Source organism: Camellia sinensis, chromosome 2 (genome assembly GCF_055761805.1).
Source record: "Camellia sinensis isolate YWXY chromosome 2, ASM5576180v1, whole genome shotgun sequence".
In the NCBI taxonomy this organism is placed as follows: domain Eukaryota; kingdom Viridiplantae; phylum Streptophyta; class Magnoliopsida; order Ericales; family Theaceae; genus Camellia; species Camellia sinensis.
In genome coordinates, this window is record NC_138962.1 from 83,709,793 (window position 1) to 83,724,025 (window position 14,233).

Genomic DNA, 14,233 nt, shown 5'->3' on the forward strand with positions numbered 1-14,233 from the left:
GTTAGAATACTTATTTTTGTTCTCTTGTTAATATTTACGTAAGTTGAGGTACGATGGTCATATTGCTATGTTAGGGTTTGTATATATATTTTACTGATGTAAAGTTGAGGCATAATGATTATTCAACACATATAAAATTTCTCTATTCTTCTTCTTCTTCCTTCTAAATCCTAACCCTAAATTCCTTCATTTTACATTTTAACGGTATACAATTTAATATGTTTAGTATATGCAATATACATGAATATTTAAGTCCAAGATAATAATTTTTAAATTCTAAATAAGATAGGTTAAAAAATTTACATTCTTTTAGTTTTATCATTGGATTTCAAGCTATTTTATTTAAACTTGTAGTGTGTCTTATGTGTCTAAGTGTTAGGAAGTGTTTGGTGAGTTTCATGTGGTGTTAGTGTTTGCCACGACACATTACCTTCTTAAAAGTGTCTGTGCTTTTTAGGTTGGAGGTAACTCGGTGTCATGGAAAAGTAAAACAAACAGTGATCGCTCAAATCGAGTGATGAGTCAGCATATAGGGCTATGGCGTTAGTTGATCTTATTGAAGCATATGTTTGAAAAACTAGGGACTAAGCATCCTCTTCCTATGAAGCTGTTATGAGAGAACCAAGCAACAGTACACCTTATTTCTCAAAGCAAGTTTTGGGGGGAACAAATTTACCCTCCAAAACCAAGTTTTGTTGAAACTACTACATAGCCTAATTAATCACAAAATAGAAATTCACCATGACAAAATAGGACCCTCCTGGGAATCATTCCAATTGCCAAAATTTATCTCCTCTCTAAATTTACTTTGCATTGAGCCTTTTATGGATTACATCACTTATCAAGACAGTAACTACTACATCTCATTTCCAAATCGTGGCCAAATGCCACCACGAGGATATACACCTGCTAGCATTACATTGTAAGTGCCCATTTTGTTCTTGCTATATAATATAGGACATGGTTTGAAAAATCTTTTGCTACCTGCTCATAGATGATACTGTACCTGCTTTATCGCTAGGAGAACATATTGCCAATAGTAAATACTAGTTAATCACATTTATAAAAAATGTGATTTCTCTAATATGGAGTAAAGTATACCATTAACTACAAACCAACTTCTGCATATGGAGTAAGTTCAAAGAGCAAATCCAAATCTATACCAACATTTTTTGACAAGACATAATAAGCCAAATCAAAGATGAAATATGCTACCAACATTTGGTAGAAAATTTGGTAAATATTTTGGGGTCTCTAGCATTGTTGAATCAAGATTCAAGTTCATCTGCTTTCAGTTTAATGTTAAAGGTCAGCTAAACATGACGGATGACCCTACTTTATCAGCACATGGATCAGGCCAGCTAAACATACTCGTATATGACACCACCAAAAATGATGCAGAAAAGATGCATCCAGGAAAACAAAATAAGGAAACCTCGCATAAACCATGAATCCTTCGAGAATGAGGGATGGACAAGGCAAAGAGGAAGGCACTAAAACTCACACTGAATCCCATGTGTAATTTATTATAGTGAACAAATCAACAATCACCATAGAGCTACTGTCTGGGATTAGGATTAGCAACACAAGAATGTTTTTGACAATCTCTCCAATCTAGGCTGATCATCATGCATTTTCTCTCAGCAATGATTCATGACCATTGCGGCCCATCTTTCTTCTTTCTCGTGCATTCAACCTGTACTGAATCATCCACCTTACAACTGTAATCACTGCCCTTCCTGGACATGACCCCAACTTTCTTGGGTAACTTTTCTAACCTTACATCCATGAATACTACCCCCACTTCCATTGAATGTGTTTCTCTAGCATTCACTTGAGTATAATTATTTCACATTTTTCTATCCCAATGGTAGGTGTTTATGATTTATGCAGCATTCTAAAAGAATTTCCAGCTTCATAGGTCTCGCTTCTAATAAAAAGCATTCTCTCCAGTCTCATATTTTGCATGAAATTACAGTCCATAATTGCGTTAATTCCAACTATTTTTTTCATCTTGAAGCATTCCTCCATGAAACTCAGTTATACCCCACTTATAGCAGAGTTTAACCAGAACTCTACCATCAACAAAGAACATACTCCTAGATAATGCCTGAATGACAATACCCACTATAGAGAAAAAACTACGATATTTGGAAATTCAATTTCATTCATGCTAGTCATTTCCCACTGTAGATGTCCTCAACAAAATGCTTGCCCAGTTCTTAGTCATCTACAAAGCCACTCTCTGGTGACCACACAATGCAATTCCTTCATTTCAATGCGTACATCATGCAGCTCTTTCTTCCTTTCAACCAAATCTATCAACTGTTCTTAAAATCGCTTCCATGGTCAATATTATGGCATGAAGCAAAATTAATTCCTAGACACCAGTATTCATATTGTAGTCACAGCTCAGCCACGCTCTTCTAAAGTTAGACAATACCAGGCAAAGCAAAAACTTTTCATTGTATTTTTAATATCAGGAAGATTATTTTTTTTCATTTGAAAATATATTATTTAAGAGCCAAAAAAAGGGGGGAGAGAGAGAGACAGACAGAGAGAGAGAGAGAGAGAGAGAGAGAGAGGGAGAGAAAGAGATTACAAATGGAGGTTGAAAAAACTCAAACAAAAGAAAAGTCAACATAGAAAAATGATATCAATGTATCATTTTTTTCCTTTACTTTTAGCAATCAGGATGTAAGATGGCACAATCCCTCCCGCAAAACGTCCATGACAACCCAAACATCAAAAGGCTCATGTCACATAACTAGTTGGCTACCACACAATGTAAAAGACGATGAGGGCTATTTTCCTCAACGCACATACACATACGACCAATTTACTATTATATGCCACCTCCTAATAAAGCATTCGATGGTGAGGATCTTCTCATGAGCTGTATTCCAAAAAAAAAAAAATACCACCTTCGAATGGTCTCCAATCAACCATATCCCTTCCCAAGGGAAAGAATGCCCATCATCCCCTAAAAAAATTTCATATAAAGATTTTACCACACAGAGTACCCCGCAGTGAAGACATCCATCAAAGAGCATCTTGATCCCCATTGGCTTTGGCATCTCATCCTACACATGCTTCCTCAAAGGGATGTCCACACAGTATGAGCATCTGATCTACGCAAATAATCCACCATAGAAAGCCTTCTTATCCTTGCCATACAAAAAATGGCAGGGAAAGAGCTTTCAATGCTATACTCCCCACACCATTTATGCTTCCAGAACATTACACTATCTCCTCCACCACCTCTCCAACTAAAATGACTTGCAAAATCCTACCAAACTTTCTAGATCCCTTTCCACAAATTTTTCCCGCGAGACAAACCCACCTCTAATGTAGTCCAATCACCCTAAGGCGTGGCATATTTAGCCGATACCACATGCCTCCAAAATGCCCCTCTCGATGCATATCTCCACAACCACTTCCCAACAGAAGCTCATCCAAAACTAGCTAGAAATGCCACATTTCAATTTGTTCGTGCTATTCATTTCCTCCTCCAATCCAATGGGGACTTCTCATATTTAGAATCTTTCTGCAGTGTGCTCTGTTTACTATTCTTTCGTACTTTCTTCTTTATACCATGCAATAGGTTAGCCAAGCATGAGCAGGAGCGAAGAAGGAAAACCCAAACACTTCAGTTTAACAGAAATGAGTAGTGACAAAATGACTAGATGAGGTGCCCATGCATCCCCAATTAGAAAGAATGATTGGAGGTTTGGGTCAAAGGTGAAGAAAAAGAAAAAGAAACATTTTGTGTCCAAAAATAGAAACCTGCAGTTTCACTCCCAATGCCCATTTCCTTTGGTTCTACATTCTTACCTGAAATAATAAATTGAGTTCATATAGGCATTTTTTATGCTTCTATGAACATAGCTTTTCTAGGCTTTCCAAGGCTATATTTTCTTCCACCCATGTCATAAAGTATTCGACCTGGTTTACAAAACTCCATTGAAAATCTCCAAACTCATAGTACCCAAACCAACCACTCTAGCAGACTTGTAGAAAGAACAAAAAGAGAGTTACAATGAGGGATGAGAAACCTGAATAAAAAACAAACCTACATAGGGGAAAATGTCAAACAAAAACAAAGGGCATTCTTTCAACTTTCAACTTTCCTTAAAATTCACAAGGAACTCAATGAAGATTATAGTCTCCCTTCAAGAATTTTCCTACAAATATAATTGCCCTCCTCTTGACCAAAATATTGCTTCTCCATATCCTGATCTATGAATGTGAAGGCATGAAGCACCAAAATGAGAACCCATATGAACTTTGATCTGCAAAAATGGTAATAACTGCAACAAAAACATAAATATGTACATATATAGACCCCTAGCTACCTAGTAACAACTATATAATCACATTCATCCAGATAAGCCTACACACGAGAGCTTTAGCTTCCTTAAGCCCTTCCAAGCAAACTATGCCCTGCTTTCACTACACTGCTATGACATAAGCTTAGAAGAGCGAATAACCTTTTCGTTCTGATCCCTAAATGTAACCCCGAAGAGGGTTTTTCTTTTGGAAAATTCTCGTTTACATCCATAGTGTATAAACTAAGTGGGCAGATAGGTGAAGCAAGCCTCTAGTTCAAACATCAGTTCCTGCACATAAAATGTATGGGTGAAGCAAGATAGAAAACAGTCCAATTATGAACGATTTTTTCAGGTTCAATTCTTATGTTATCTAGTAAGGTTTTCTAGATGTCACATTTTCTCAAAATTAATGAGTATGATCTCCCACCTTCTTCCTTGATAGATAATCAACAGATTGCACACCTGACTACTTTTTATTTTTATTTTTTTTGGAATAGTAGAAAGTATAGATTGCACACCTGATTATTAAAATAGTACACCAAATGAATGGGTCAATATTCTATGCCTATAGATGCATATCTATTTATTATCATTGTATGTTCATGTCCTTTTTCCCCTGGGATTTGGTATGTCAGTTTGTGATGCCAATTACTTTACAGTGCCATCTACAAGAATCTATAATGTGCCATGAGTTTTCCTTTATCCAGATCATCAGTCAACAGCTTACCACATGCAGGATTTGGAGCACCAACATGACCAGTCAAGTTGTCACCATCCTCCATAATGCTTATGACACAAGAAGTCTCAGTCATACCATATCCTTCAATGACGGGACAGCCAAAGCATCTGCAAGTTGTGGATGTGTTTGTTACAAAAAGACAATTAATCACTACCAACATTAGAAAATAAGGGTTATGCTCAACAAGTACTCATACAATGTTTTTAGAAGAAATATAAACTTACATCCTTAAAAATTCCATGACATCAGGAGACAAAGGTGAAGCACCTGAACCCAAAAAACGTACTCGTCCACCAAGTCTTGCCTTTATTTTGTTGAATACCAACCTATCCCACATCGGTGATGACTTCTGACCTAATACAATTATGAGAGAGTATAAGCAATTATGTGAGAATATACTATGAAAAAGCATTAATGGAAATCCTGCATAACTTGGGTAACATTTGTGTGTTGTGCATTAAACCATAAAATGCCAAATGGAAATTTTATGGAATATGACTGCATTCAAAAAGCTTAATGTATTAATGTCAAAGAAACTGATTATTTGGCTGTCAAAATCCAGCTCGTGCAAGATTCAGCTAAAAGTCTTAAGCAGTGGACATAAAGGATCCTTGTATTACAGCTTCCACCAGTACATTATTATACACAGCAATCATAAGCTTATCTGATCATGATAAAGTTTCCAAACATTATCAATTCTACCAGAAGAAAAATTAATGCGATTGCCCAGATCTAAACAAAATAGGAGGAAAACTCTAATTTTTTTCATGCCCATTTTTTTAATTCATATCATTTATGATGACAGATCTACATTTTCTTATAATGTAGATTTTGGCATCATAATACACACACACACACACATATACACACGTATATTCAACCGAAATTCGAAATGATACATTTGGCTATCACAGGGAATTTGTCGATGTCACCGCTGCAACTCCGTGGCCAAAGTTCTCTCTGAGAGTTATCTCTCTACCATGGCCGTGGACATGTAGTGTGTATATACTTCACTTTGCGAACAGAAACTAATGTGATTGTTGTAGGAACAAAGTTTCTGATTGTTGTTACATTCAAGAGTATACATCCGCATATGTTTGTAATTGCAAATGGTGATTGCATGTGCTGGGTTGTGGCAATGGTGAGAGTTAACAAAGAAAACATAGAAAGAGAAGACCGAAAGGGGTATAAACGTCCTTTTTCACTTGCTGTTAAGTGGATTAGAGTTGCAATTTAGTCCAAAACCACATGGGGCCTCTTTGGCTATTTTTAAACAACAGGGTGGTAAAGTGCTCCAAGGGTAAACCACAGGAGGTTAAAGTGGATTTTTCCCCATAGAAAAAAAAAGGCCAGAAACACACCACCTTCTAGTTATTCCAATTCCCAACTGGCAGGGGGGGTATCAAATGAAAAAGTTATAAAACTGAGTAGGCAATATAAAAGCAGAATTTTTTAAGTAGGCGGGGGGGCCATGGCCCCTTTTAGGCCCATCTAAGTTCCAGTATTCAGTGAATACTAGAGGGACTATCAGAGTACGGAATATACCATCTTATCAACCTTGAGTTGTTTATCCTACTGTGCTCTTATGTTTTGATAAACAAGGAAATTAAGAATTAAGAAGCTTCAAACAACAGCGTAATCATATTTATATGACTCATACCGCTCATTATGGCCTGCTTCTTGGAGTTGTAAGCAGCATTAAATAGCCTCTCCCTTAAACCCCCAGAAGTTTTTACAGCATTTGTAATCCTAGAAGACACAAATTATACATAATTGAGTGACCATAAAGAGTAACATTGAATAAATAATTAACCTAGCGCTTGACAATAACGCACCCAGCATATATTCTGTTGTACAAGCGAGGAACGCTGCAAAATATTGTTGGTCGTAGAGCAGCCACATCATCCATCAGTTTCAAATTGTCCTGCAGATAAGAGAGACTGTTCATGCATAGAGATTATACAAAGTAAAACTACAATGAAATACATAAATATCATACAAAGTAAGACCACAAAAGTTTAACCCTGTGAAGTAAATAACAAAATATGCAGACACCAAGGATTAAAACTGTGAATCAAAACTGAAAAGGAAAAATGAACGAGATTATGAACAGAAGTGAGTTTTGATGTTATCTTATACTAGGATATGTGGGATATTTTTCATCAATAAGCATAGTGCTTCCCCTCTCTCTTTACATGTGTGTGCCTGTAAGTCTCCATGTGTTTGGCTTTCTTTTCATCCTTCTTCATTTCATCATATGGAACACGATAACATATTTGCCAACAATGACAGCAATTACTGGTAACATGAAAAATTTGATGTGAAATCATACACAAAGACATTAATTCCTAATCAGATAAGCGTAGTGCCTCCCATCTCTCTTTACATGTGTGCGCCTGTAAGTCTCCATGTGTTTGTTTTTCTTTTTCATCCTTCTTCATTTCATCATATGCAACACGATAGCATATTTGCTAGCAATGACAGCAATTACTGGTAACATCAAAATTTTGATGTGAAATCATACACGAAGACATTAATTCCTAATCAGATATGTATAAAACATCCATCAAAACTTATCATATTGGCCTCATCAAATCCAACACTTGCTTGCAAACAGGAAAATACCTGCCAATTTTGAGCTTATCAACTGGTTCAAACGAGTGAGGAGAGTGGAAGAGAGAGAATAAGAGAAACAAAAAAAAGAGACACGTGTGTGATAAACGAGTACTCACTAGACTAAAAGGAAAGTTATATAGAGCGGCTGTTAAACCAGGGATGTTGTATGAGACGGAATGTTGGGCAACTAAGAAACACCATGTAGATAAGATGGGTATTGCTGAGACGAGGATGCTAAGGTGAATGTATAGCAAGACTATAAAAGATAGAATTAGGAATGAGTATATTCGTGAATGGGTAGGAATAGCACCGATAGAAGATAAATTGAGAGAGAATAGATGGAGATGGTTTGGTCATGTATAACAGGGGCCAACAGAGGTAGTAGTGAAGAGATGTCATACAATGACAGTAGATGGAAGTGTTAGGAGAAGTGGCAGACCTAGATTGACGTGGATGAGTATAGTAAATAGAGGTATGAATCTCCTTCATTTGACTAACCAAATGGCTGTTGATAGGGTCAAGTGGAGAAGAAGCATTCATATAGCCAACCCCATTTGATGGGACTGAAGGCTTGGTTTGGTTTGGTTTCATGTTTAAGTATAATGACTACAATTTAACTGAAATTCATAGGGAGAACATTTTCAATGTTCCATAGTTCCTCAACGTTTAACGTAGGACTCATGATATTAAACCATTTTAGCATCACACAAAAAAATGCAAAAAAAATAGTAACTCTTTATGTAATAGAGAATCCATAACAGCCATTCACTAATGGAAATACAGTTAATTGGTTGAACCCAAGTAACTAACTTTTGGCATGCAGCATACATACTAAATGTCCGAAAAGGATTTCATTAGTAAATTTTCCAGTAAGTTTTTGTTTCCTTGATTTCTAAGATCACATAAAAGAATCAATAGATATGATATCCAATTGTATCACATACCCCCTGGTAGAAACCAACAGCAACACCATAATACGCTGACAAAACTTGGTTAGCTCGTTCAAAGATGTGTGCCAGAGGAAGATAGGATATATAGCTGTCAAAATCCACATACGATGCACTTAAATAACTCAGGAGAAAAGGAAAGTTTAGCATATCTCAAAGTGACAGAAATAAACAATGCAGTATAACAACTCACATGTCCGAGGAATAAAATTTGATTGCGTAACTTGAGCCAGCAGCATTTGCGATAAAGTTTCCATGAGTCAACACAACTCCCTTCCGGAAGAAAAATAATATGGCAAGAAAAAATCAAAAATAAAATGAAAGAACATGATCTAATTAACAAGGTGGCAGTCATCCTATCGTGAATACTTTTGCCACAGTATCTAACAAATAAAATTCAAAAAGCATGAGTCTGCTACCTTCGGTGTCCCAGTAGTACCACTTGTGTAGCATATAGTTGCAACATCCTCAGGCTTGGGAGGGCAAAGAGGTTGAAGATTACTGTGGCCCTAGGAGAAAATTAGTTGTAAAAGATCAAACATTTGTTTCTTGAAACAAAACCAATCAAAACTTAAAACTTCCAGATTAAAGTCATGGATCATTAATGCAAGTTCTGAATGAAAAATAAAATAATGAAATCAAACAAAAAAATTATATATATATATATATATGTTAAAGAATAAACATTGCAAAAATAACAAAGTACATTATGTGCACATCCAAGATTTGTAACTCATATGAATAGGCCACAAAAAAATCGAAAAGGAAGCAACCAAGAGGCAACAAGTGACATGATTAGGAAAAAAAGTGGTCACATAAATCTTGCAAAACCCCCATGTTTATTTATTTATGTTAGAATTTACCATAACCCACTCCACCTACCACCTCCACTACCACACACACTCACCTACTTCACCTACTTTCCTACACCTACCACACACACTCACCTACTCCCAAATCCTCTCCTATATAATAGGAAGCCTTGTAATATCAACAGAACAACAATCATATATCTTGTAATACATCAATCAATAATCCATAAATTGTTACATGGTATCAGAGCAAAGTTAAAGATCTTGGTGTTCTCGGTGTTCTCCGCCTTCCGGCGGGCGGCAACCTTGCCTTGACCGCCCGCCGGATCCTCTGCATCAGACATGATCCCTCTCCCTCATGACCATGGCAGCTAAATTTACATGTTATCATCTTCATCATCCGAGGATTCTTCTGAACTATCACTTGATTCCTCTTTCTTCTTGACAAACGGAACAGAAACTTTGTTACCAGCAGTTGACGGCAACTTCTTGGCTTGGGAGGTCTTCTTATCATCTTCCTCATCTAACGAGTCATCAGTGCATGACTCACTCGTGTCCTCCACTTCCTCCACTTTTTGCGGGACAGCAACAGGCTCCTTCCCTCTGCCTTCTTTGTTTCAGCTGCAGAAGATGGCCTTTTTAACGAGACAACTTTGGTTGCTGGGGCCTCATCTTCATCTGATTCAGAATCCTCAGAGCTGTCACTTGTTTCAGTTCCCTTCTTGGAAGCCACCACTGTTAAAGGTGGCAGTGTTGGTGGCGATGCCAGTCCTCTTCTTGATGGGTCTATCACTCTCCACCAACAACAGCGGTGAAGTCGAACTCGTCCGATCGATCCAGACTTGTGTTCTGAAAGTGCACATTCACTGTGACGGTTGTAAGCTCAACGTCAGGAACATCTTGCCGAAAATTGATGGGTTTTTTACACAACCCATATAGACTCAGACCTTTGATCTCCGTACCCGACTCGTCGATCAGTACATACTGGGTCGAGGCGAATTTGGAGTCACATACCTCTGTTCCGATCGAGAACCCAAAAACCCCCTCTCGCAACAATCCGATCGCAAAGCCCTTTTGCATCTCACTTCTTCTCCATGCGCAGCCGTGGTTAACTCTTCTACCAAGATGGTGCAAATGGAGGCACATGGATCTTCTTTTTTTATCTATTTCTTTTATTTTTTTTTATTCTCTTTATCTGTCTTCACCATGTGTGTCTCTCATCCGTTTGTGGGAATCTACCACCGACAACTACAACCGAGCTCTCTCTCTCTCTCTCTCTCTACTCAAGAACATCCACCTTTAATTTAATATTTCCACCCATTTATTTTAACTTTTTCTTCCACTAATCCACTGATTCTATATTTTATTTTATTCCCTACCCATCATCTCTTTTCACTCTTTCTTCCCACCAGTTTCCTTTTTTATCATAACACCCACGTGCCATGTCCCTCAGCTTTTTGACACATTTTTTCTTCTTCTTATCCCCGTATTTATCATTTTCGTTTTTCATATGTATATATATATCTATATCTATATATATTAAAAAAAAAAAAAAAAAAAAACACAACTGCACATCACACTCATTTTATTCATGCCGGGATCAACCCCGATCACAATTTTACACTAAAAAAAAAAAAAAAAAAAAAAAAAAAAACCACACAGACAACAAACTCCCTCCCCCCGGAGGGATTTTTCTTTTCCTTTCTTTACTCTACTGCAGGTCTCTTCTTTTTGCCTCCGTCTTGGGCGGTCCTTGACGGTGCTGCCTCAGTGTTTTCCACGCCACCGAGCACGTTCACTCCCCCATACTCCTCCACTGCCGCATATGGCGGCCCTCCAAATCGGAACATCACGGTGGCCTTCCGCTTCAGCTCCTTGTTTTCTGCCCTTAGCACGCTTATCTCTGCTCGTGCATCCTTATACATGCGTTGGAGCAGAGCCAGCTGGGAGTTTAAATGCTGCACCTCATTTGTCCTACTCTGCAGCCGGTTCGACAAGTTTGTGACCGCCGTCATGCTTTCCACACATGCCTTCAGAGTATACTGATTGGCCTCCACATCCGACTGCACTGCCATTCTTTGCTCCACCGACCGCATCGGAAAGTTCAACGGAGCAAACTCCGGGGCGCTTGGTTGAGTTTCCAGTGCCACCGCACCAGTTCTCTCTCTCGTTGACTCGTTGAGGTCGGGAAAGAGGGTGAGTAGCCCGCGGGAAGACGATGAAGCCATTTTCTAGGCACCAGAGTGTTACACAGTATCTCTCTCAGAATTCTCTCTCAGAAAACAGAGTGTTACAGAATCTCTCTCAGAATATCTCTCGCAGGTTTTTTGCCTCAGCCTCAGCCTCAGCCTCTGTCTTATAGCCGAGGCAGCCACGCGCATCGCGCGCCTCTTACCACCAGCCGACAAACGGGCACGCAAGCCAAGGCGCCCACGTGCCTCGCCATCATGTCCGACACACCTTTTAATGAATTGGGCACGCCTTTTGACAAAATTGGGCACACCTTTTGAGGGTGCCACTTTTCCAAGGGTCCGACAAGACTCTATAAACTGTCCCGACATTTGATACCGGTTAGCTTTTTCAAGGGTCCGACAAGACTCTGTAAACTGTCCCGACATAGATTCCGGTTAGTTTCTACAAGGGTCCGACAAGACTCTGTAAACTGTCCCGACATAGATTCCGGTTAGTTTCTCCAAGGGTCCGACAAGACTCTGTAAACTGTCCCGACATTGATTCCGGTTAGCTCCTTTATGGGTCCGACAAGACTCTGTAAACTGTCCCGACATTGATTCCGGTTAGTTTCTACAAGGGTCCAACAAGACTCCGTAAACTGTCACAACAACTGTCACAGCATTGTCTGCTACAACGGTCCGACATGACCCCATAAACTGTCTTTTACATCGGTCTTACACCGCCATCGAGTGTCCTCTACAACGTTATGACACCCCCATACAGTGTCCTCTACAACGTTATGACACCACCATACAGTGTCTTCACCAATGGTCTGACACGACCATCCAATGTCTCCTATCCTTTTTTATTTTTATGTATTTTCTTGTTTTGTTCCTCTCTTCAAACTCAAGTTGGTTAGTTTCTATCCTCCTTGAGTTTGCGGGGGGCTGTTAGAATTTACCATAACCCACTCCACCTACCACCTCCACTACCACACACACTCACCTACTTCACCTACTTTCCTACACCTACCACACACACTCACCTACTCCCAAATCCTCTCCTATATAATAGGAAGCCTTGTAATATCAACAGAACAACAATCATATATCTTGTAATACATCAATCAATAATCCATAAATTGTTACAATTTATTTGTTTTTTTGATAAATAAATAAACTTTATTAGAAAAGCATCAAAACGATGCAACAAATACACCAACCCACTCAAAGGCCTCCAAAACTAAGTAAGTAAATCCTCCACAAAATCTACAAAAACTTACACATTGGGATCAACTGAGCTCGTAACCCAACTATGCAAAACCAAAAAAAGTCTATTCTGTAACCAAGAAAATGAGTGACACACATCCTGGAAGACACGCCTATTATGCTCTAACCAAAGCAAACAATGGGAAGCAAGAGACCAAGCCTTCCGACGCCTCTTCCGAACCCGAGCCCCTCCCTAACTCTAAAGAACACCCAGCACAAACCCTGGTTGCACCCACACCATACCAAACAAAACAACAATGAAGCTCCACAACCGATATGCAACCGTACGTGAAGTAGCAAGTGATCTACGGTTTCTGCATCCCCACAGCACATACAACACCAGTTAACCAAAATATGCCGCCGACAAATGAGATTATCAATAGTCAAAATGCAACCCAAAGCTGTTGTCCACACAAAAAAACCAACCTTAGAAGGTGATCAAATGCCCTAGACCTCCAAGGAAAGACAACATCAACACCTCCCACTTACGTAGTATAAAACGATGATACTGAGAAAACCCCTTTGGATCTCAAACAATCCCACACCAAAGAATCACCCTAACCCCTGCATACTTCACCCTATACAAAAACTCCAACAGATCCACCAACTAATCCAACTCCCACTCCTCAGCATCACAACGAAGATGAACATTCCAAACCACCGACTAACCCTGTCTATCCCCAACCGAAGCAACCGTCTCCTCCCTATTAGCAGCAATGGCAAAAATCAAAGAAACAAGTCAGCCAAAAACACCCCACCACACCACTTGTCAAGCCAAAAGCGAACCCTATCCCTCACCCCCACCCGTAACCAAGCCAGACCCCAAAACTCCTCCCACCCTAACCAAATCCCCTTCCACAAACCCCGACCATGAGAATGACTGGCCTTTTTCGAGCACCACTCCCCTTTATCCAACCCATACTTTATTACCACCACCACCTTCCTCCACAATCTCTCCCTCTCCTCCACAAAACGCCACAACCGCTTCTCTAAGAAAGCCCGATTAAACACAACCAACCACCTAACTCCCAAACCCCCTCCCGCCTTGGGTCTACAAACAGAATCCCAAGCCACCAAATGATAATAAAAATCCTCCCTCCAACCACCCCACAAAAAATCCCGTTGCATCTTTTCCAACTGTTTAGCAACTGTCACCGGAATCACATGTAACGACATAAAGTACGTCGGCATACTAGAAAGAACAATCTTAATCAACGTAATCCGCCCTCTTTTGGATAAATACTGTCGCTTCCATCTCGTCAAACGTCGCTGCACCCGATCCACCACCCCATCTCACACCCCCTTCTCCTTAAAAGTAGCCCCCAAGGGAAGCCCCAAATAAGAAACC

At 39.3% G+C, this 14,233-nt stretch overlaps 1 protein-coding gene across 3 annotated transcripts in view; it reads right to left on the reverse strand.

Moving 5' to 3' along the window:
* Window positions 1-14,233, reverse strand: part of LOC114310721 (long chain acyl-CoA synthetase 6, peroxisomal) — a 50,897-nt gene that overhangs the window by 18,384 nt on the left and 18,280 nt on the right. For all 3 annotated transcript variants that reach the window (XM_082914973.1, XM_028256807.2, XM_082914974.1), the window contains exons 10-16: window positions 9,053-9,142; window positions 8,827-8,906; window positions 8,631-8,724; window positions 6,906-6,994; window positions 6,731-6,819; window positions 5,295-5,424; window positions 5,059-5,177 (exon numbers count right to left, since the gene is read on the reverse strand). In XM_082914973.1, coding sequence (XP_082771099.1) covers window positions 5,059-5,177; window positions 5,295-5,424; window positions 6,731-6,819; window positions 6,906-6,994; window positions 8,631-8,724; window positions 8,827-8,906; window positions 9,053-9,142 — 691 coding nt within the window. The remainder of the gene's footprint in view (window positions 1-5,058; window positions 5,178-5,294; window positions 5,425-6,730; window positions 6,820-6,905; window positions 6,995-8,630; window positions 8,725-8,826; window positions 8,907-9,052; window positions 9,143-14,233) is intronic.